The 23,040-nt window shown below is 32.4% G+C and overlaps 1 protein-coding gene across 2 annotated transcripts; it reads left to right on the top strand.

Moving 5' to 3' along the window:
* LOC112010878 (F-box/LRR-repeat protein At4g14103) lies at positions 1 to 4,295 on the top strand. Of its 2 annotated transcripts, XM_024043251.2 has the most exons (5): positions 1 to 100; positions 353 to 438; positions 539 to 1,491; positions 3,665 to 3,823; positions 3,928 to 4,295. In XM_024043251.2, exons 3-5 carry the CDS (start codon positions 553 to 555, stop codon positions 4,222 to 4,224), a joined length of 1,395 nt encoding a protein of 464 aa, XP_023899019.2. In that variant the 5' UTR covers positions 1 to 100; positions 353 to 438; positions 539 to 552; the 3' UTR covers positions 4,225 to 4,295. The 2 variants fall into 2 exon arrangements, with proteins under 2 accessions (XP_023899019.2, XP_023899020.2); XM_024043252.2 differs by lacking the exon at positions 353 to 438 and having other exon boundaries at positions 4 to 100.
* The last annotated feature ends 18,745 nt before the right edge of the window (positions 4,296 to 23,040 follow it).

The raw sequence follows: 23,040 nt of genomic DNA on the forward strand, positions 1-23,040 counted from the left end.
TCCCACCAAACCAAAAACCCTCTCTGCTTTCTTTTCTTACATCAAACACTGAAACGCCACTCCACCGACGTCGTTTTGGTTCCTCCCAGCGGCACAAACGGTAATTATCTACCCATTTCTCTACCATCTTTATATACTAGTAGTATAGTTCTTGTTCAGTGATTATCTTGTGTTCTTGATGCATTGAAGTTTTCAATTGATCCAAATTTGGCCAAAAGATAAAAAATTGTTACAATCAAAATACATGGGTTTTTTTTTTTTTGGAATATCTGGCCAAAAGATATATACTACCATATTTATCTTGATTTTGGTAATAATGTTAGAAATGTAAACATTATACTTTCTGGAATAGTTCATGTTCATAGCTACAACAACAACAGACAAAGCCTTAGTTCTAAAATTTTGGGTCAGCTATGGATTCTGGACAGATTAGTTAAGGTCAGCCATATGTTTGTGAAGTAACTTATAAAAAACTTATATTTTTGGCTGACTATTTGTATCTCACTATGTTCATAATATTGTATTTATTATATTAAAGGAATTGTTTAAACTATGGATGGAAGTGGTCTTACTCAACAACCCAAAAAGCAGAAGCTAAATGAAGAACTAGACATTGTTGACAGGAACATCAAATGCTTAAATAATTTACCGGAGGAGATTCTTCGATACATCCTATCCTTACTTCCAACAAAAGATGCTATTAGAACTAGCGTACTTTGCAAGAGGTGGGAATACCTCTGGACCTCCATTCCCAATCTTGATTTTAATGGGTCGGAGCTGGCTAAGAGAAAGCAATTCATGAATTTTGTGGAAAGAGTGCTTCTTCTTCGCGACTCTTCTGATATAAAAAAATTCACTCTCTCTTGTGATGTGCTGCGTGATGCATCTCATGTAAGTGCGTGGATCTCTGCTGCAGTAAGGCGTAATGTTCAACAGCTGTATATTGGCCTTTACAATTTCAGAGAACCATTTTCATTGCCTCATAGCTTGTTTACTTGTATGACGCTGACAGAGTTACAACTTGACATGCGTTGTATCCTCAAACTTCCTCCTACAATTTGCTTCACAAATCTCAAGACCTTAAATTTGAGCTGTGTTACATTTCCGAAAGAGCACTCAACCGAGAAGCTTTTTTCTGGGCTGCCAGTCCTTGAGGAGTTGGAATTAGAGAATTGCAACTGGGTGAATCTTAAGGTTGTGAATATTTCTGCTCCAAAGCTTCTTTCAATTCGTATGGTTGACGATAGGGAAAATCAGAATGATGAAAATGGTTGTAAGGTCATGATTTCTGGAGTTAGCCTCAAATACTTTTGTTATCTTGGTGAATTCTACAATGAATACCATGTACTCAACTCACCCTCACTTGTAGAGGCATCAGTTTTTGCTAGTTGGTTTGGTGAGAGAAAAAGACAAATTGCCCACCACATGTATATGCTTCTTACCGGGTTCTCTAGTGTAAAAAAACTAACACTTGCATTCGATGCTGTTGAGGTAGACTTTCTTCTCTCTTTATAAGCTTGTTTATTGTTTTGTTTTGTTTATTTTTATTTTTTATTTTTAACTGTATCAAGTGTTTAATTCCTCCTTTGCATTGCTTGCGTAATTATGTATCATTTACATTAAATTGGAAAAGGTAACTGATTAAAGGTTGAGGCTAAAGTCAGAATAGCATTTTGTGCTTTCATGTTTGTTGAGTTTTGAATCTCGTGATGCATGTTTGAAGAATATTCTTATGGATGAGGAAATTTTACACATAATGAGTCTTGACCCCTGAGTCCTGAACAATTAATTATATGCGAATAAAACTTACCTAAGTTTAAACACTATGTTTAACACTTGAACAAACATTTCATCATATAGTAATTAATTTTTTTTCTTAACTTTTGCTTACAAGCCACTGCCTTTGTTGTTATCTAAGCCAAAATCCCATATAAAAGTTCAATATACCTTTTAAAACTTGGAATATTATTGAACATAAAAGAGAAATTCAGAAAGGAAGAACAAAAGAGATTATAACGGTGCAGTCATTAAGACCTACATCCACAACATCAAAAGTCAAATGGCTATATCTTTCATTCACTTCATTTATAACACATTACAAGGCAATCCATACTTATAATGGAATTTCCAAAATTTGAAAATAGGTCAACTATAAATTTATTACATGTATATTTTGAGTTGAGTTGGAATTTTAGATTAATAAAATTGATGGTCAAGCAAATTAGATGAATGATAGAATTTTTAGTTTTTATTTGCCTTTCTAACATGGCATTATCTCTTTGCACTAGTGATAGATGAACTAACTAAATTGATCCAAGGGAAAGTCCCTTCATCTATATTTTTTGCAGGTGATATAGTTTTTAGTGGATTAAACTAGAAATGGAGTTAATGCCAGTTAGAAATTTGGTTAGACGCTCTAATCTAAAGGCTTTTAATTAAGTAGCACTAAAACACAGTACAGGGAATGTATGTTTAGTAAAAGTGAAATAGAAACGAAGGAGCTGCAAGAATTGATGGTGAAGAGATACTAAAGGGTGACAACTTTCTATATCTTGGATCAACAATTCATACTATATCTTGGATCAACAATTCATAAAGACAGGGAGATTGAAGAGGATGTGAATCATCGGATAAGAGTAGGGTAAGTGGAGAAGTGTATCAGGAGTATTGTACGATCACAGAATTAAGTTAAAAGGAAATTTTTATAAGATTGCTATACAACCAATTATTCTCTATGGTAGCAAATGTAATGTTGGGCTGTTAAGTTGCAACATATTCACAAAATAAGTGGAGTGAAACGAGAATGTTAAGATGAATAAGTGAAAATACATGAAAAGATAGGATTTGAAATGAGGAAATCCACTTTAAGATAAGGGTAGCTCTTATTGATGAAAAGATGAGAGAAAGTGGCTTGAAATGGTTTGGTCGTTTTTAGAGGAGAGTGACTAATGCACCGGTCTAAAAGAGTAAGTTCATCCAAGTTGAAAGAATGAAAAAAAGGTAGAGTTTGACCAAAAATAACATTAGTGAAATGAATAAAAAAAAAAGCATGTCCATTAAATAAGTAATAGTAAGAATGACTTTAGATAAAATATAATAGAGGAAAAGAATAAATGTGGCTAAGGGATACATAGTTCCCAATGTTCAAAGTTGACAGGTAGGGATACTAGGGTGTGGAAGATGAAGTAGTGGTAGCCATTAACAAGGGTTAAGCTGGTCATCAAGAAGAATTGTGAGCAATTGACTCTAATGGCTCTGATATAAATGTCTTAGACAACTATTGGAAAAAGGCTGTTAAAGTATTAGCAGTTCTCTGTTGATACATTTGACAATATATACAAAAGAGTAAGATAGGTATTTACTAGTCTGGTAAAGCTATAGAACAGAAACAGCTTTTCTGACAATTTGAACTACAGTTATATGGATCCATATGCTAAATGAATGACCTATCATTGCTGACCTCATCCAATTTCTTACAACCTGAGCCAAATACCTACATCAGTAAATGATTGGAAATTACTTAAGTTTTTGTTTTTAATCTTCTTGTTGCTTATCTCATATTCATTAATCAAGCATCCATATTTGCAGGCTTTTATAATTGCAATTGCCTTCTTATATTCTTGCCACAGAAAGTCTCTTAATTATGATGCATTGTTTTTCATAGGTTTTAACATATGCAGTAGAAGTTGTAGAACTCCTACCTCATATGCCTATCTTCAATAATTTGGAGTATTTGGCATTGGAATCAGTTAATCTCAACAGTGTAGCACTGTTGAAGATATTGCAAAAATTTCCCCGTCTTAAGACAATGGTATTTAGTGAGGTAACTTCACCAGCACTACATTGTTTATTATCCTGTATGTGTTCTGTATTATTTTTCTGATTTCCCATGATGGTTTAAACATTCACTTTGTAATGATAATTTAGGGGATCAGCCTGTACTCAGATTATGAAAGAAATGATAGAATACTGGATCCAGTGCCTCCATGTTTCTTGTCACAGCTCAATTGCATCAAAGTCTATGGTTATGAGGGAGACGAGGAGCAGCTATCTTTTGTAAAGATTTTGCTCAAGACTGCAGTGGTCTTGGACAAAATAGTCATAACTTGTTCACATGATTTTGCAAAGGACTTAGAGAATCACAAGAAGGTTCACGAACAGTTATTGAAGCTACCCAGAGGGTCAAAACATTGTGAATTGGTTTTTGATTTGAACCTTTCTTGAGCTTTTACCTCCAGAGAAGCCATTAATTCCTATTTCATTATATTTCGAATTTGAAAAACCGTTTTCCCTTTTTTCCTGTCTTGACCTTCTACATACCTATGTTACTTGCTATTATGTATGTGTTTTTTTTTTTTTTTAGGGGGGGGGGGGTGTGGGCGGGGCGGTTATTTGATAACATATTTTTGAATTGTCCAAGCTATAAGCTTACACTCAATTTATGTGTAGTACAGTACTTACGAGTTATGAAGCTAAAACAGATGGAATAAATTCTAGCTACTAAAGGAATAAAATAAATGGGTTTGCTCAAACTATGACTATTATATGGTCTAATTGAGAAGATGGGGTAATGAGTAGGAAGCTATGAACAATTTCCCTTCAACTTTCTAGCTTTCTTTGTATTATTGGTGATAAAATATACTTGGTTTCAATTTAGGCTACTGGCTAGTAGCATGAAGATATGGATTTCTTGAGCTTTCTCTCAAAGAAGCCATAAATATCTATTTCTTGGAACATGAGACAATTTGTCTAGTTATTTCATTATACCTTGAACTTGAAAGACTTATTTCCTGTTTTTTCCTCCCTTGATGTTCTACCTATGTAACTTGCTGGTATCTAATGATACTTATGTTATTCGGTGTTGATTAATGATCCTCCAAGCTATATGCTTATTCTTGATTTATGTGTTCAGTGTTAGTGGGTTTTTGTGTGTGTGTGTGTGTGGAAAATCTAGTGCAGTATTTGATGGTTGGTTGAATTGTTGTTCTATGAAAGGGTTACTTGTGAGATGCAGACTAATATACACGTACTATAACTTTTGGTAATAATGAAATTAGGCACCATGACTGAGTATAGTTTATTGTTAGTGTTGCTTTTCACCACGAAAGTTTTGTAATCTGGTTACATATAGATTATCTTTAAAATTGTGTAGAATTGCTCTTCACTCTATGCAATAAATAGTACATAGTTAATAATATCAAATTGAGAGAAATTTTAGGACCACAAACTTTTTAACTACAATTTTGACATAACAAATTATAAGTGATAGAAAAAAAAGTTATAAGTTCATGTAAAAGTGATAAATGTAGGTGTGACGAAATTGTGGCAAAAGAAGTTGTTTTCCTTGAACCACCCAAACTGAAATCTTCAATCCCTAGTCTCTATCAGGCATTATTAATAGTGTTATTGAGAGGTGAAGGATCGCTAGTGTGGGCCTTGGGCACATAAGTTTGAAGGTGCGTTTGGTAGCTGTAGAAGTGCGGGAAGCCCATTTGACAAGAGTGCGTTTGGAAGCTGTAGAAGTGCGGGAAGCCCATTTGACAAGAGTGCCCTTGCAATAAACTCGGCCCACGGGTTGTCCACAACCCATGAGACACATGTTGTGGTCAGAAAAGGGAATAAATTAAAAAGTCACGTTGTTTGTGTGTGTCTAGTATCTATTGTATTTAACTCAAGTTTATAACTATAAATGTTAGACCTTTTTGTAGTTGTACTATAGTTATGCAATGTATTATAAACCTGGTTTAAAGCACTATTATTACTATTTTCATGTGTTCTAATAAGTATTACTGTTTATTAAAAAAAAAATATGGATGTTTATCTTACATTGGTTGTGTGTGTCTAGTGTTTGCTGTTTATAATCTCAGTCTACAACTACAATGGTTAAACCCCTTTGTAGTTGTATTTTGATTATGTAATGTATTATAAACCCGATTTACAACACTATTATTACTATTTTTGTGTGTGTTTTAATAAGTATTATTGTTTACTAAAAAAAAAAAAAGGATCTTTATTCCACATTGGTTGTGTGAGTTTAGTGTCCATTATTTATAACTCTAGTATACAATTACAAAGGTTAGGTAAATCCGGTTTAAAAACATTGTTATTACTATTTTTGTGTGTGTTCTAATAACTATTACTGTTTACTCAAAAAAAGAATGATAATATTATCTAACCTTATGTGTTTCTTTTATTTTTAATTTTTTTTTATAGAGTTTCAACTTATGACGTCCGTTTTTTATGATTGCACTTTGGTGGAGGTAAGAATTAAATCTCAGATCTCTTATTCAACTATCAAAGAGTTTACCAATCGAGCTAATTAATTGAAACCCACTTAAGAATTGATTCTTTGGTGTCTAGTTTTTGTTTTGTCTAAACTAGCCCCATTAAATAATTAAAAAGTCTTCTAAAAGAAAAATAATAAGGATGACATATAAGTAAATTCCAACAATTTACATTTATTCATTTTTTTAATAATTCAATTGTCACAACAATTAAAGAAGGGGAGATTCAAATCCTAATTCTCCTCGTATGCTAGTTTGATTCCCCAAAAAACAAAAAAAAAAAGTTTAGCTTTTCTTAGTGAGTTTTGAAGGAGCCTCTAATTGTTAATCTTCTAGCAATTAGAGTCCTATTTATGAGAGGGAGCCTCTAATTGTTAATCTTTGAGCAATTAAAGTCTTACTTACGAGAGGGAAATATAATTTTTTAATAGGGTAGCATTTTGCTTATATTGGCTTGAAATAATTACAAATCTTAAAAATAAAATAAAAAAAAGTTTAGGTCTAGACATATTTGAAGTTATCTTTTTTCAATTTACTATGTGGCAATTAAAAAGATTATTTATGTATAATTTTGGTTACATGACTTTGTTAAGGAGTCATTCGACTTATTTGAATAATACATGTAAATAGTTTTATAAATCGTCAACAATGGATTGAAAAAAAAAAAATTTTTATGAACATGTTTAGAGCTAAATTTTGTTCAAATTAAATTGGCTTTGCTATTCATTTTGAGGGAAAATTTGTTCATATTCAATGTAGAGATAAGGGCCCAAAATCATATGTTAGGCCTTGGGTTTTGTCCAAGGATGTTGGTAGGTCCGAGAAAGGACAAATAGTTATGAGGGAGCCCAATTTAGAGTCTCATAAATAAGGCATGAGTGGAAGGCAGTCTGAGGAGGAACTCTTCCTCTAATATGATAAATATAGCTTGAAATATGTGTTCCAGCAATCAAGGTGGTCTTCCAAGAAGCTCCAGTGATAGGGACGTGCCCTATGAACATACGAGAAGGAAGGCAATCCGAAAATATCTAAGAAAAAGCTGCTACCACCGCATTAAATGCACTGCAACTACTTTTTTAGGTGCATTTATGTGGAAAAGACCCTTGAACAGTGTTGTCTTGGCCACCACAACCCACAGAAAGTCAAAGAGGTTGTCTGATGGGACGAACACTCAAGTAAGGGCTCAAATGATCAACAACTGTAGGATCAGGATGGTCCAAGAAGAACTATATAATGTAAGAGACCTACCATGAGAAGGGGATAGGAAAAATAGAGAAAGAATACTGTAGCAATCAAAATTGTACTTGTAACTAACTGTTATTGATTTATATGAAGAAATACCTCTTTGGACAGTGAATTCATTCAACTTTATTTTTCTTATTCTTGCTTGATCATCTTTTAAATCCATACTAGCCATTGTCAAATTTATTAGGGCCTAACTCTTCAACCCACTCTTTACAAATTTATTGTACTGGGCTCACTGGGCCAAGATCCCATACATCTTGGGCTTGGGCTGCAAAATGTGTCCTTACATTCAATATATGTGAAAAATTAATTCTGAATATAGTTCAAATTAAATTGGCTTAGCTATTCATTTTGAGGGAAACTTTGTTCATATTCAATATATGTGAAAAATTAATTCTGAATATAGTTCAAATTAAATTGGCTTAGCTATTCATTTTGAGGGAAACTTTGTTCATATTCAATATATGTGAAAAATTAATTATGAATATAGTTCAAATTAAATTGGCATAGCTATTCATTTTGAAGGAAAAATTCGTCCATAGTCAATATATGTGAGATTTCTTATAATATATGTGAGAAATTAGTTCTGAATATTTTTGGGGGTATAAAATAAGCGGACCTTTTATTTCATATCTTTTTTCAACCACGTGAAATATGCTACTTCATTCAGTCAAACAAACGCAACCGAATATTATTAAGTCACAAAATTAAAGATGCAAGAGATTACAATAGATGTCTTTTTTATGTAAGCAACTCGAATTACTATTGTAATGAATCGGTTTCTTCATGTTGAGTGCACTCACAGTGCATCTTACCTCCTGCCACATCCAAAAAAAGCAGAAGCTTCAGTTGACGAAAGAATTAAAAAAAAAAAAAAAAAATCCAAATATAAGTAGAATTAGAACTAACATTTTACTAGATGAATTCAAAATTATTCTTAAAAAAATTAAGATTGAAAACATGATTGGTTACCTGTTGCTTAGGAGAGATCCAAGTTAGAAAAAACTCTTCATACTCTAACAAGAACAACGACCTTCTTTTTGGCTTTTGATCGGCTTTAATACAGAGCTCTTTATAACCAAAAATGTTCCCGATAAGTTGAACATTCATCATGAAGAAAATTTTAAAAAATGAAAGGTACTCCATCAACTACGCCCTCTAGTTAACTTCTCTAGAACTCACTATATCAATGTTCAGAATAGGTGCTGCACTTGGATTTATATAGGCCTGAAGGTATATTTTCATATGTTAATTTCCTATGCAACATTTAGGTTGTAAAAAAAGACATGATATGCTCAAAATTTCAAGACTAACAACTAATAAATTTATTGTTCCTATCAACTCTCCATATTTGCAAACATATTCTAAGATTGCCTGCCAAAATTAGCTAGAACTCATAATCTTGCTTGATTTATTTTTCAATTGTACATCAAAATTTCCATCTTAAGCTTATGCAAGAGACAAGTAATTATGCTAGTAAGATATGGAAGAAATTTTGATTAGGTTCAGTCCTTGTGCATGTATTCATTAAAAACTATAAAAGAGTGGTATTCATTGACAATAATTTCATTTATCTAAAGCAGACATTTTCACCACATTCATATAGCATCATCATCTAAGAGTTCTTTAACATTCATAAAATGTTAAATGTGATGTGTCAAAAAAAAAGAAGAAGAAATTATAGATAATGTAAATTACTAATATTGGACATTACGCATATTCTGATAGCAACTTTTTTTTTTTTTTTTTCAATAAAAAAAATAGAAATTTATTTTTGAGACAAGTATTTATTTCAAAGTTTTAGGCCCCAAAGTAAACACACATGCATAATAAAATTTGAATAACTTGAACCCATTTCTACATATTGGGCTTTGCCTTTGGGCCTTATATATAGTTTTTAGAGAATTGTCGTCCTTCTTGGTCAGGCAAAATATAAATTGTACGTCATTAATGTTTTGTTGAAAATTGAAACAATGTCATTGGAGGAAAATGTAGAAAAACGACGCATGGTTTAGCTCCAAAAAAGGGCCATTTGGTGAAAAGGATTAAACACACAAAAAAGAAAAAGAAAAAAAAAAAAGAGAAAACTATCGAGGGTGAAAAGATCAAAAAAAAAAAAAGTATTTGAATCTATCATAACATATCAGATTTAGGATAAATTTTTTTTAGAGAAAGGATTGACTAATTTCAATCTGTCGTTTATAGATGCTTGAATATGATTGGTACCGTGAAATGATAAAGCACAAGAATGAATTACAAACAAGAAGGGAAGCAATTCATTAGCTCAATCACAAATTGCTTGAAGTGGCTCTAGAGCTTCTTCTGTGTCTTATCACCTACATGCAAATTGCAAAGTTGATAATACACGAAATAAAGAAATAATTTGACCATCACAAAAAGCATCTCTATTGACACTAGGTGTGAGTTTGGATGTTACTGAAAATTGAAAGTTAGTGTGTTTGGCATTTTTTTTTGATCTTAACAGGTTAGTGCGTTTGCATTTTTTGTCCTGTGCACTGTTCACGGGACCTACAAGTAAAGACTCAGCAAATTTTAAGTTAAAATTGGGTCCACGGCTACTATTTACATATTTAAAAATTATTTTACGACAGTGTTTTCAATTTTCAGCAATAAGCGGTATGTAAATAGACCATTTGTCTTAGAAAATGAAAATGTCCCAACTTCACCAAAGAGTAAAAGACTCTCATACCTCATTTCCAAATTCGCCACCCAAGTACTAGTAAACGTAAGCCCTTTTTATACTTCTTGTTCTTGTTGACAGTCACAATCTCCCTTACAGCTTCATTGAAAATCTTCCACTCCTCCTCTTCATCATCTTCAAAATCTTTGAGAAGGTTTTCATAGCCACAATCCTCTGGTAAACTAGTTGGAAAGATGCAAAAAAGTATGGCCCTTTTCATTGTGTATCCATGCACTGGCAAATCCACATCGGGCACATACCACACCATGCCATTATACTCAAAGGTTGAATCCTTATCATTGTCCAGAGCCAAAGTCCTCCTACACTCCACAATGCCTTCTTCTCCCATGCACACCTTTCCCCAATACTCCGAATCGCTAACCACAACTCTCTTAAACACACACTGATTATCGGATATTATATTTTCAACATATTGATGCCTTCGAAATGCTTTCCTTAATGCTTCTACCAAATAAAATATTTGAGCTCCCCAGGTATCTCTGTCAAAAGTTTTTTCCTTGCCAAGAATTCCATCCGATTCTATTTGCTAAAGGGTCATTTATTTTGTGGAAGGAAGACGGTGAAAAGAGAAAATGGCAGTAATGAAACTTAGCACCAAAAAAAGCTTTTCACATATGTAAGCCCAAAGTGGAAGGGTTTTTCATGCCCGCAAAGTCACTCTGGATTTTCAGACTTTTGTCACGATCCAAATCCATGGAACATGAATTTAGATGCATGACTAACTTGCTGAACTTATATAACTCAATAAACATAATTACTCCAAAATAAATTAAAACTCCAAAGAAACAATACTCTTAAAAAAAAAAACCTCTTACAAAAATCTAAACTCACAAATTGGAAATAATCTCCATTATATAAAATATGAATTACAAAATAAAGGTAACTAAAATTCTATAAGTCTTCAAGTAATATGAAGTCGCCTACAACTTCCACGCCTACCTTGCACCTTACAAAGTGATCCAAAAGTTGTATATTCCCAATACACTTTAATTTGAAAACAGTAATTGATGGGGTGAGCTACACATTTAGTAAGTTATTATACAGAATACACAACGGAATAGAGTCAAGCAAAAGTGCAAAACATGAGTTTGATTTCACAGTTTCACCCAAAATATCAAATATAGTTTTCCAAACATATAAAGAACCACTTAATACGTATATAATCAAATCTTAAAGTCATTTGAAAACACATACAGGCAATTGATCAGAGCACAGTGTCACATATACACATCACATATTCTCACATACAATCCTGTGAGTGGATTTACACATATATCTAATCAATTCTAAAAACACTCATTTTGAGTTACATATCACAAAACAAAATATATACAAAATAGAATAATTTTCTTTATATTAACAATCATTCCAGATATAGAGACATATCGAATATCACAATATTGAATTGAAACAGAATCGAAGGATGCTTGACTCCCTTAGGGAACAATAGGGACCGAGGAATTATATAAATATTTACCATTCTTGAGTAAATCTGAAAATTCAATTTGCTAAAAGAAACATTTTAAATACCATTTGGAGAATAGGAATATGACTTTGAAATCACTTGGTTTTAACAAATTTAAAGAACAAGAACCTTTTTAGAAAACTTACTTTGAAACTCAATTATTTTATGAAAATAGTTTAGTTTAGAACTCATCTTTTAAATGAGATTCAAACATTTAAAACGTTATTTAGAATTGAAAGTTTCTTTTTAAAACATTATTTAAAGGTCGAAGTTTCTCTTTCAATGATGTAAAAATGCTTTTGATAAACTTTAGTAAACGTAGGCTTAAAACATAACTTTTGAAAACTTTGACATCTAAGAACCTAATGAACAAAATTGTGCATATTATGCATAATTACTTACAACACTTGAATCACTCTGAAAGTCCGGCTGAAACACCCTCCAAATAGTCTCAAAATACTCTTAAATAGAACCTATAATCAATCATGGAAATACACTTAATATCCTCTACAAATATAAAGCTTATAGAACTATACAAATGGACTCATTAGGATTATACTTGTTAAACTAATAACACTTCAGCACTAAATTAACGTTTCTCTAACCGATGGTATTCTAATCAATAATACATCCTTGCATTAATCGAAACTCATACTGTCATGAGGAAGGTAGTAGCCAAAATATCATGACCTAGGATTTAATATAAAACCCCAAAGAAAACATTAAACCATCCCAATGTGTATAGCCAAAGAAAACGTTAATCCAACCTAATATTATTCAAAGAAAACGTGGCCAAATCTAATAGGACTGAAAGTGGGGCTAGGTCCTATTTAAGAGTGTTTTGAGGCTTTTTGGAGGTTTTTGGCTGGACTTTCAGAGTGATTCAAGTGCTGTAAATAATCATGCATATATGCACAATTTTGTTCATTAGGTCCTCGAAGTCAAATATTTTCAAAAGTGATGTTAATAAGTTACGCTTCTTAAGTTAATCAAAAGCATTTTTACATCATTGAAAGAGAAACTTCGACCTTTGATAATGTTTTAAAGAGAAACTTTGAATTCTAAATAACATTTTGAACGTCTGAATCTCATTTAAAAAATGATTTCTAAACTAAAACTATTTTCAAAAAACAATTGAGTTTCAAAGTAAGTTTTCTAAAAAGGTTCTTGTTCATTAAATTTGTTTAAAACCAAGTGATTTCAAAGTCATATTCCTATTTGTCCAAATGGTATTTAAAACGTTTCTTTTAGCAAATTGAGCTTTCAGACTTACTAAGAATTGTAAAAATATTATATATAAACTCCTCAGTTCCTATTCATTCCTTAAGAGAGTCAAGTATCCTTTGATTTATGTTCAATTCGATATTGTGATATTCGACATGCCTTATATTTAGAATAATTGTTAATATTAAGAAAATTATTCTATTTTTGTGTAAAACTTTGCTTTTGTGATATGTGACTCGAAATAAGTGTTTTTAGAATTGATCAGAATATATGTGTAAATCCGCTTACAAGATTATATGTGAAATATGTATTGATCTCTCATCAGCATGAGTTAGATGTTGGTATCCGCTCACAGGATTGTATGTGAGGATAGTGATGTTGTATATGTGACATTTGCTCTGATCAATTATCTGTATGTGTTTTTGAATGACTTAAGATTGATTATATATGTATTAAGTGGTTCTTATATGTTTGGAAAACTATATTTGAAATTTTGAGTGAAATTGTGAAATCAAACTCGTGCTTTACTTGACTCTATTCTGTTGTTATTCTGGTTAATAACTTACTAGATGGTGGCTCACCCCATCAATTCCATTTTCAGATTAAAGTGTAGTTGGAATATAGAACCTTTGGATCGCTTGTAAGGTGCAAAGTAGAGCGTGGAAGTTATAGGCGACTTCAGTTACTTGAAGACTTATAGAATTTTAGTTACCTTTATTTGGTAATCATGTTTTATATAGTGGAGATTATTCCAATTTGTGAGTTTAGATTTTTGTAAGAGGTTTTTTTTTTTTTTTTTTTTTTTTTTTTTTTTTTTTTTTTTTAAAGAGTATTGTTTCTTTGGAGTTTTAATTTATTTTGGATTAATTATGTTTATTGAGTTATATAAGTTCAACAAGTTAATTATGCATCTAAATTCATATTCTATGGATTTGGGTTGTGACAGTGTAAAAATTCTTTCAATAAACTTTAGAAAATGTAAGCTTAAAAATATGACTTTTGAAAACCTTTGACATCTAAGAACCTAAATTACAAAACTTGTGCACATTATACATAATTACTTACAGTGCTTGAATCACTCTGAAAGTCCAACCGAAACAACCTCCAAAAAGCCTCAAAACACTTTTAAATAGGACCTATAATCAATCATAATATATACTTAATATCCTCTAGAAAATATAAAGCTTACTGAATTATACAAATTGACTCGCTAAGACTATACTTTGCTGAATTAAATGATAACACTAATGCAAAGCATCTCTACCCGAAATTATTTTTCCTTGAATTTATCAAAACTCAGAGGTAGTAGCCAATACTTTAGGATTTAAGATTATAATCATGGAATCTATATTCAAATGAAATCTGTAGGCAATTCAATGAAATAGTGTACTCACTTTTAGGAATTAATCTAATATACATAATCCTTTGTTAGACCCAAGGTCCTCAATTTCAACGAGTAATCAATATAAAATACGAAAGTACCATAACTTAAAGAGTATTACAATCAGATCTTTACATGAATAACGCTCATATTAACCATCTTTCCATTGTAATCAATTAGTCAAATAGTAGACATAACTGAATCTTATCATGCTGCCAAAATCGTAAATATATCTTAAGATTTATAAACAGTATAGAAATATTGAGATGGGGTTCTCACCTTGATTTCGTAGCCAAATCTTATGTCCCTAAACAATTTTTCCTCTTCAATTATGTTAGAGATATATATTAGACATATATTAGCCCAATGTAATAGGCCCAAGCCCAGTCCTACTTGTACTAGTAGTCTAGGGTTTAGTCGCCTATATATACTCATGTTAGGGTTCATTGTAACAGAGGTTATTGTACTACACTCCTACACAATAAAGATGTAGCCCTTAAGGGATTCCTCCGTGGATGTAGGCCGTCAAGGCTGAACCACGTAACTCTTGTGTTCTTGATATTCCTATTCTATGCTTTCTCTTCCGCATCCACTCTAGCATACACAACATGGTATAACACATTGCGTTTGATAATATTCTCCATTTAACATAGTATCAGAGCTAATATTCAACATGGTATCAGAGCCAAACTCCGTTCTTGGCATCAAACAAAATCTCTGACAATCAAAGAAGATTCTCATGTGCACACCACCATCAGAAGTCACACATGCTTCTCTGCTGGATTTAGACTCCATGGCATCTGGCAGCCACCGTGGCTCAGTGCTGTGTCCAAGATCCACAAACTCAAGCAAAGCCGTGACTCAACTTCTCTGATCTGTGCAAATCCAAGTCTCGCCTGATGAAACCAACACCACAGACGTGATCCACGACCTCCCGCGACCAAAACTCAGGAACTCTGCCACCAAAAGAAGCTACACGCGCCGCCAACAGCTCCGAAACTCTCCCACGCGCCACCTCAGATTCCTGAATTTCAGATCGTCTTCTTGGTACACGCGTCGCCCCTACGGCCTCCTCGTCCGCCGATATACGAAACCTGAAATTCCGGTGCTCATCTGAAGCCGCACGCGCTTACACGCACCGCCAGGGTTTCTGTCTCGCCACCACGCGCTGGTATACGCTGACACGCGCCTTCCACCCGCCGAGATGTCTTGCTGACGTCATATGATGACGTCATCTTGACACGTCAGCGCCGCGCAAGCTGTTGCCACGTCAGCCCTAGTCCACGTCAGCGACACGTCATAGGATGACGTCAGCGGCTCTGCTGCCCGATCCGTGACCTGACCCGGAAACCCGGAACCGACCCGGACCAGTATCCGTTGACTTTGACCCTAAACCAGTTGACTTTGACTTTTTGCGTTGACCTTTGACCAAAAGTCAAAATTTCTGAAAGGGCCTATCTTGCTCAGTTTTTCGCGTAGATTCCGATTTTGGACTCCGTTTCTTCATTTGAAGATCCAAAATTGGTCAATTGGCACATTCTTCATTGTGGTTTCTTCAAAGGCATTCTTCAAGGCATCTTCAAGTGATCTTCTCATGCTTATCCAACCTCAAGCCTTCATCGAGCTTCCGCCTTGAGTTTGAGGGAGGGTGTTAGAGATATATATTAGACATATATTAGCCCAATGTAATAGGCCCAAGCCCAGTCCTACTTGTACTAGTAGTCTAGGGTTTAGTCGCCTATATATACTCATGTTAGGGTTCATTGTAACAGAGGTTATTGTACTACACTCCTACACAATAAAGATGTAGCCCTTAAGAGATTCCTCCGTGGATGTAGGCCGTCAAGGCTGAACCACGTAACTCTTGTGTTCTTGATATTCCTATTCTATGCTTTCTCTTCCGCATCCACTCTAGCATACACAACATGTATAACACATTGCGTTTGATAATATTNTTTGAGGGATGAGAGAAGTGAAGCGCTTGGAGACTATAAAGCAACTCACCAGGGTTTGGTCTCTAAGATTTTGTTGAGGATCAAGAGCATGAGAGCATCTGGTAATTTATCAAAGGGATTCTTTTCATGGTTTGAATCCATTGCTTTTTCTTTTTGATAAAAATGAATCCATTGCTTTGATAGTGAGCAACCACACAGATCTATCTAGGTTTCATGGAGTGGAGAGAATACTTTAGCCTTTTTTTTTTTTTTTTTTTTGATTAAAAAAAAAATCCTACAAGTATAAAATTTGTCAATTATTCACTCCGTTTATTAACGAAAAAAATATATATCTATTTAATTTCCTATCTCTTTATCTCAAAAATTTAAAAAGCCCAAATTAATTAAAGGAAAATTTTTGTAATTACTCATTTATCTATTTATGATCTGTTTATATATAAATTAATTATCCATTATCAACACAACCCATTTAATTAGTAACCCACCTATTTAACCCAATATAATCCAAATACCTCTAAAACTACTTGAATACCGTCTTGACTTCAAAAATTACCAAAATACCCTTAAATACCTAAAATGACGCAAATACCCCTACACTTCCAAAATTACCAATATACCCTTGGACATCCAAAATTATCCCCAAAATTTATAAAATGAGCAAAATATTGCCAAAATCTCTAAAATGAGCAAAATACCTATGAAACCTCTAAAATAATCAAAATATCCCCGATATCTCTAAAATTACTAAATATGCTAAAAAACCACTAAAATGACCAATATATCCCCAAATTCTCTAAAATGAGCAAAATACTCACGAAACCTCTAAAATGACTAAAATACCACCGATATCTCTAAAATCACCAAATGTGCTTAAAAACCACTAAAATGACCAAAATACTTCCAAAATCTCTAAGATGACCAAAATATCCCCAAAACCTAGAAAATTACCAAAATATCACTAAAACCTAAAAATGACCAAAATACCCCTTAAATCTAAAAAATGACCGAAATACCCTCTAAACCTAAAAAATGACTGAAATATCTCTAAAACCTTAATATTACCAAAATACCTCCAAAACCTAAAAGATGACCAAAATACCTCCGAAACCTAGAAAATGACTAAAATAGTCTTGAAACTTATAAATTTGCCAAAATACCCCCTAAACTTAAAAAATGACTGAAATACCCTGAAACCTAAGAAATGACGAAAATACCCCCCAAAACCTATAAAATGATCGAAATATCCCAAAACCTAAAAATGACCAAAATACTCCCGAAACCTAAAAATTACCAAAATACCCTAAAACTTAAAAAATGATTAAAATACTCCAAAACCTAAAAAATGACCAAAATAAACCCAAAACCTAAAAAAAGACCAAAAAAAGCCCCTAAAACCTATAAAATGAACAAAATACCCCAAAAACCTAAAAAATGACCAAAATATCCCCTAAAACCTAAAAATTACGAAAATACACCCTAAACCTGAAAATTTTTACCAAAATACTTCTTAAACCTAAAAAATGACCGAAATACCTCTGAAACCTAAAAAATGACTGAAATACCCCTGAAACCTAAAAAATTACCAAAACACCCTAAAACCTAAAAAAAAATGATCGAAATACCTGTAAAACCTAGAAAATAACCAAAATAACCCCAAAACCTAAAAAAATGATTGATAAAAACCCCTCAAACCTAAATTATGACCAAAATACCCCTAAACATTTAAGATGACCAAAATACACTTGAAACATCTAAAATGACCAAAATAGAGGTTTGGAGTATTTTGGATGTTTCAAGGATATTTTCGACAAATTAAAAGTTTTAAGAGTATTTCACTCAATTTAAAGGTTTTGAGGGAATTTTAGTAATTTTCGAGGTTTTGGGGTCATTTTGATAATTTTTTTTAGATTCTAATGGTATTTTAGTCATTTTCAAGGTTATGAGGGCATTTTTGTTATCTTTTAGGTTTTAGGGGTATTTCGATAATTTTTAGATTTTTTGGTTATTTCACTAAATTTCTAGGTTTCAGAAGTATTTTGGTAATTTTTAGTTTTTGGGTTATTTTGGTAATTTTTTAGGTTTTGGGGGTATTTTGGTCATTTTGTGAATTTTGGCCATTTTTTGGGTTTTGGGGGTATTTTGGTAATTTTAGATTTTGAGGCTATTTTGGTCATTTTTAGGTTTTGGGGGTATTTTGGTCATTTTTTGGGTTTTTGGGTGTATTTTGGTAATTTTTTTGGGTTTTTGGGGGTATTTTGGTCATTTTTTTTTGTTTTAGGGGTATTTTTGTAATTTTTAGGTTTCGAGGGTATTTTGGTCATTTTTTGAGTTTGGAGGGTATTATGGTAATTTTCAAGTTTTGAAGTATTTTGGTCATTTTCTAGAAATTTAGATTTTATGTTGTTTATTTAAATTTTAGATGGGTTTTATTGGGTATTAGTGAGTTTATCCAATAAGACCCATATAATTAATTAACCTAATGGGTCTTTACCCATTTAACCCAAATATTCATATGGGTTGGGTTAAAACTTATCCAAATTAAGTGGGTAATGAGTGGGTTTATAGATATGGATAAAAATTGCCACCCCTAAGGATGATAGATGGGCATGATCCTCATGCCATGATCAAGTACACTAAGCAAAAAAATTAACTTGTCATGGCAGGAAAATCAAAATATGCGAAAATTATAACTCAATACAAATCATGGTATGTTATTTGTTTTATTTTATTTAATTTTTTTTTATTATAGATATTTTTTTTTGATTTTGATTTATATTTTCATTTTAAAGTTTGGATATTTTTTAAGGAAAGTGAAACAAATGCCTGGTATAGAAACTGAAAGTAATTGATAACAAATGCTGAAATAAATTGCTTTCCTCTGAAACTTGTTTTGGGAGCGATAGTTGTATATAAATTACCTGTACAAATTTACATGTAATTTGAATTTTCAGATTATAAGATTGTATCAATCTCCATGGGATAATGCTTGGCTTAACCGAGGATTATCTACTGATAAAGTATGAAGCGATTTGGTTTGAATTTTGTATTTCAATGTAACTGTAGGAGAGGATAAGAATAGGGACGAGGTTGTTTCATTACATGCTTGTGATTGGTTGAATATAAAATGGAACAAATGATTTTTATTTTTTGGATACTAAGAGTTTCTCCATACATAACAATATTAGTTATTGTTTGGAAGTTTGATAGTTGAGGGAGGAAATATTTGGAGAAATTATAAGGTTCTCAGGGTGGACAAGTGGAGAAATTATAAGGTCCTCATGGTGGTTAAGTGATGTAATTTACCATTCCAGTAAAAAACTCCCACTTGTTTAAAATTGTAGAGTTTTAAATAAAAACTGAATACTGACTCAACAAATTTAAACATGTGAGAGTCTTTTACTAGAATAGTGGACAAGTGATGTGGTCCACCAGGAGAATGGTATAATTTCTCGGACAAGTGACGTGATCTACTATTCCACTAAAAGACTCCTATTTGTTTAAAATTATTGAGTCATAAATTTCTTTTTAAATAGAAACTGATTACTGACTCAGTAATTTTAAACAAGTGGAAGTTTTTTAGTGAAATAGTAGACAAGTGACGTAGTCTATAATTTCTCGAATATTTGGACCTTTGATATGGTACGTGCCCTTTTGGATTTGCCAATGCATGAGTAAATAATAAGGGGGCTGCTAATGGAGAAATTATACAATCCTCTGGTGGATCACGACACTTGTCCTCCATTCCACTAAAATACTCTCATTTATTTAAAATTGCTGAGTCAATAATTAGTTTCTATTTAAAAAAGTTTTCTATCTTAACAATTTTAAATAGGTAGCAATCTTTTAATGGAATGGTAGACCACATCACTTGTCCACCATGAGGACTTTATAATTTCTCCTACCAATGCATGGGTACACAATAAGGTAGCCACACTTCTTGGGGTTTGTACTCATCTATTAGGAGCAAAGAGAATGATGTCTTTGGTCCAATTTGGTTCTATTTAGTCTACTTCGGTCCAAATCGATCGCTTTTGGTCCAATTCAGTCCACTGTAGTCTATTTCAATCTATTTTAGACTAGTTAGGCCTTAAATCTTTTTGTAGGTTTCCTTTTCAATTTTGGGCTCAAAATTTTATTTATTTATTCTTATTTTTTGGGTTGAAAAGTATAAAATTTTCTTCTATTTGAGCCAAATTCTTTAGTTTTGGGTTAAAAAATACAAACAAAATAGACATTAAAAGTTAGAGAAATGAGTCCTAAAAAATAATAAAAATGATAATTATTTAAATGATTAATTTAAAATTCAAGTTTCAATGATATTGGGATTATTCTTTTATTTGGAAAGAAAAAAAATGCTACAATTCTAAATTTATATTATAATTTAAACTCAATGTAACATATTATGTGTGTTCCGTGGAATTGAGTTGTACATTTTTTTTAATATCCTTGGATATTTTCAAATTAGTCAACCGATTATGATATATTTTTAAAAAGTCATTTTAATAACATCTGTCATCTTCTTCATTTATATAAAACAATATTCTAATTATGTAATTTAATGATTTTTATTAAATTATGTTATTTAATATATATATATATATGTATGTATGTATGAATGTATGTACGTACGTACGTATTTTTGTTGATTGCAAAATACATTATATGTTTCATTACATACATTATATGTATTGTTGTTCCATTTTCAGGATCAAGTGATAGGCAAGGCTCTCACCTTTGAGTGGCTACATGAAATGACACAAGGAAAAATGCTAGCTAATAACATTTATGCTATACCACAAAAGGAATAATTTGTCACAATTAAAGCTCATTGTAGTTGTTTATAAAACTTAGATTAACATAGAGTATATAATCCAATGTGAGATGCAACACTCACCCCACGTAACACACACTCAAGTAATTCAATTCTATAATACGTACGTATTTTTGTTGATTGCAAAATACATTATATGTTTCATTACATACATTATATGTATTGTTGTTCCATTTTCAGGATCAAGTGATAGGCAAGGCTCTCACCTTTGAGTGGCTACATGAAATGACACAAGGAAAAATGCTAGCTAATAACATTTATGCTATACCACAAAAGGAATAATTTGTCACAATTAAAGCTCATTGTAGTTGTTTATAAAACTTAGATTAACATAGAGTATATAATCCAATGTGAGATGCAACACTCACCCCACGTAACACACACTCAAGTAATTCAATTCTATATTAATTAATCCATCTAGGACATCACATCCATAGACCCTCTTCTGTGAAAGACATCCAATTGAATGCAACAAGTACATTAGACACCACATCATCAAATGAGGCTATTGGAATTTAATCCAAAATAAAGGAACAATTTCTTGAGTACGTAGTTTTACCAATATACTAGATCATAAATGATTGTCAAAGGGCTCTAGTCAAGGATTATAAAATGCCAATAGTTTATAAATTAATTTTGCTATCCCATATTTAAAATATGTGAGAAAGCTAACTTCACAATGATGGGAATGGTTGTTGCTTACCACATTCAAAGTAGACTGGTATTACTTGCACAAGTTGAGAGTTCACGTGCCCTATGTAGCATTATCAAACACTTTCACCCAACATAAAAATGACCCTTGAGCCATGGTCCCCTTTATACTTCCTTGGATTCACAACCCAAACCCATGCCTATTCAATTACAGCTTGGAACCAAATTCAAATGAATTCATCCTTTTTCTCCAATGGAGACAAAATACTGTCATTATCACCAACAACTGGGCCAATCTAATTCACATCTTGCACCAGCCGTCAAGAATTACTTTGAATTGAAAAATCTTCGTCCGTCCAAAATACAAAACATGAAAAATAATATTTGCAGTGTAAGAAACATTGGAAATCAGAATCATCATGTACTTAAGGAAACAACTTGGCATACGTTTAGCACTAGTTGCCAAGTGATTCACAAGCAAAAAGTCCAGGTGTGTGTGTGCCTGTCTTTCTCAATGAGGTTTTTTTGCTCCCAATCAATCAATGAACTTGGTTTTTGTCGTTATATTCAGACTTCGAAGTTGTTGCAAGGAATTTGCGGTGAAGAATTAGCAGTGCTAAAGGCATGCACGTCGTGTTCGTGTGTGGTGTAACAATCTTGGTGGGCTTGAATAGGAAAAAAAAAGAAGGTTTGGGAATAAAGACAAATCTTGATATTTAGAATTTATTGGGACTCGATCAATTATTTTTGTACTGATTTGAACATACAATGTTCGAGAATAGCATGGTGGGGTAGGACTGTAGGAAGAGAGAAATATCAAATAGAAGTATATTTCTTCCCCTTAAAACTTGAATTGATCAACCAAGTAGGAACGACATGAAACTTGGGCACGGAAAAAGATGATCGGGAAAATTTCGTTAAAAAAATTCAATATCAAAAGTAAGTGCAGCTAAATATTGGGACAAATACATCGAAATTTGATTCAAATTTGCATTCACCATTCAATTGGAATTAGAAGAAAGTTGAAAAATTGCAAATTGGCTAAGAAAGGGGGTACAAATTTCTAAGTATGACCCATATAGTCCTAGTTTTGGGTTCTTTCTTTTGGCTGGGATAAAAAATGTTGGGAGCTAGATGTGATTAGGCATTGAGTTTAATTTTGAAACTTGTTTATACATGGAAAAAGAAATTGGTAAAAAAGAAAATCACATAATTAACTCATGCTGTAAACAAACTGAAGATTTCATTACTAATCAAAATTTTTGCAAGGTTAGGCATATGT

Source organism: Quercus suber, unplaced genomic scaffold (genome assembly GCF_002906115.3).
Source record: "Quercus suber isolate HL8 unplaced genomic scaffold, Cork oak 2.0 scaffold_306, whole genome shotgun sequence".
NCBI lineage: Eukaryota > Viridiplantae > Streptophyta > Magnoliopsida > Fagales > Fagaceae > Quercus > Quercus suber.

Coding starts and splice junctions, on each gene's coding strand:
- LOC112010878 (XM_024043251.2), top strand. CDS start 553: ATGGATGGAAGTGGTCTTACTCAACAACCCAAAAAGCAGAAGCTAAAT. Junction 1,492..3,664: donor TTGCATTCGATGCTGTTGAG/GTAGACTTTCTT, acceptor TGTTTTTCATAG/GTTTTAACATATGCAGTAGA. Junction 3,824..3,927: donor AGACAATGGTATTTAGTGAG/GTAACTTCACCA, acceptor ATGATAATTTAG/GGGATCAGCCTGTACTCAGA.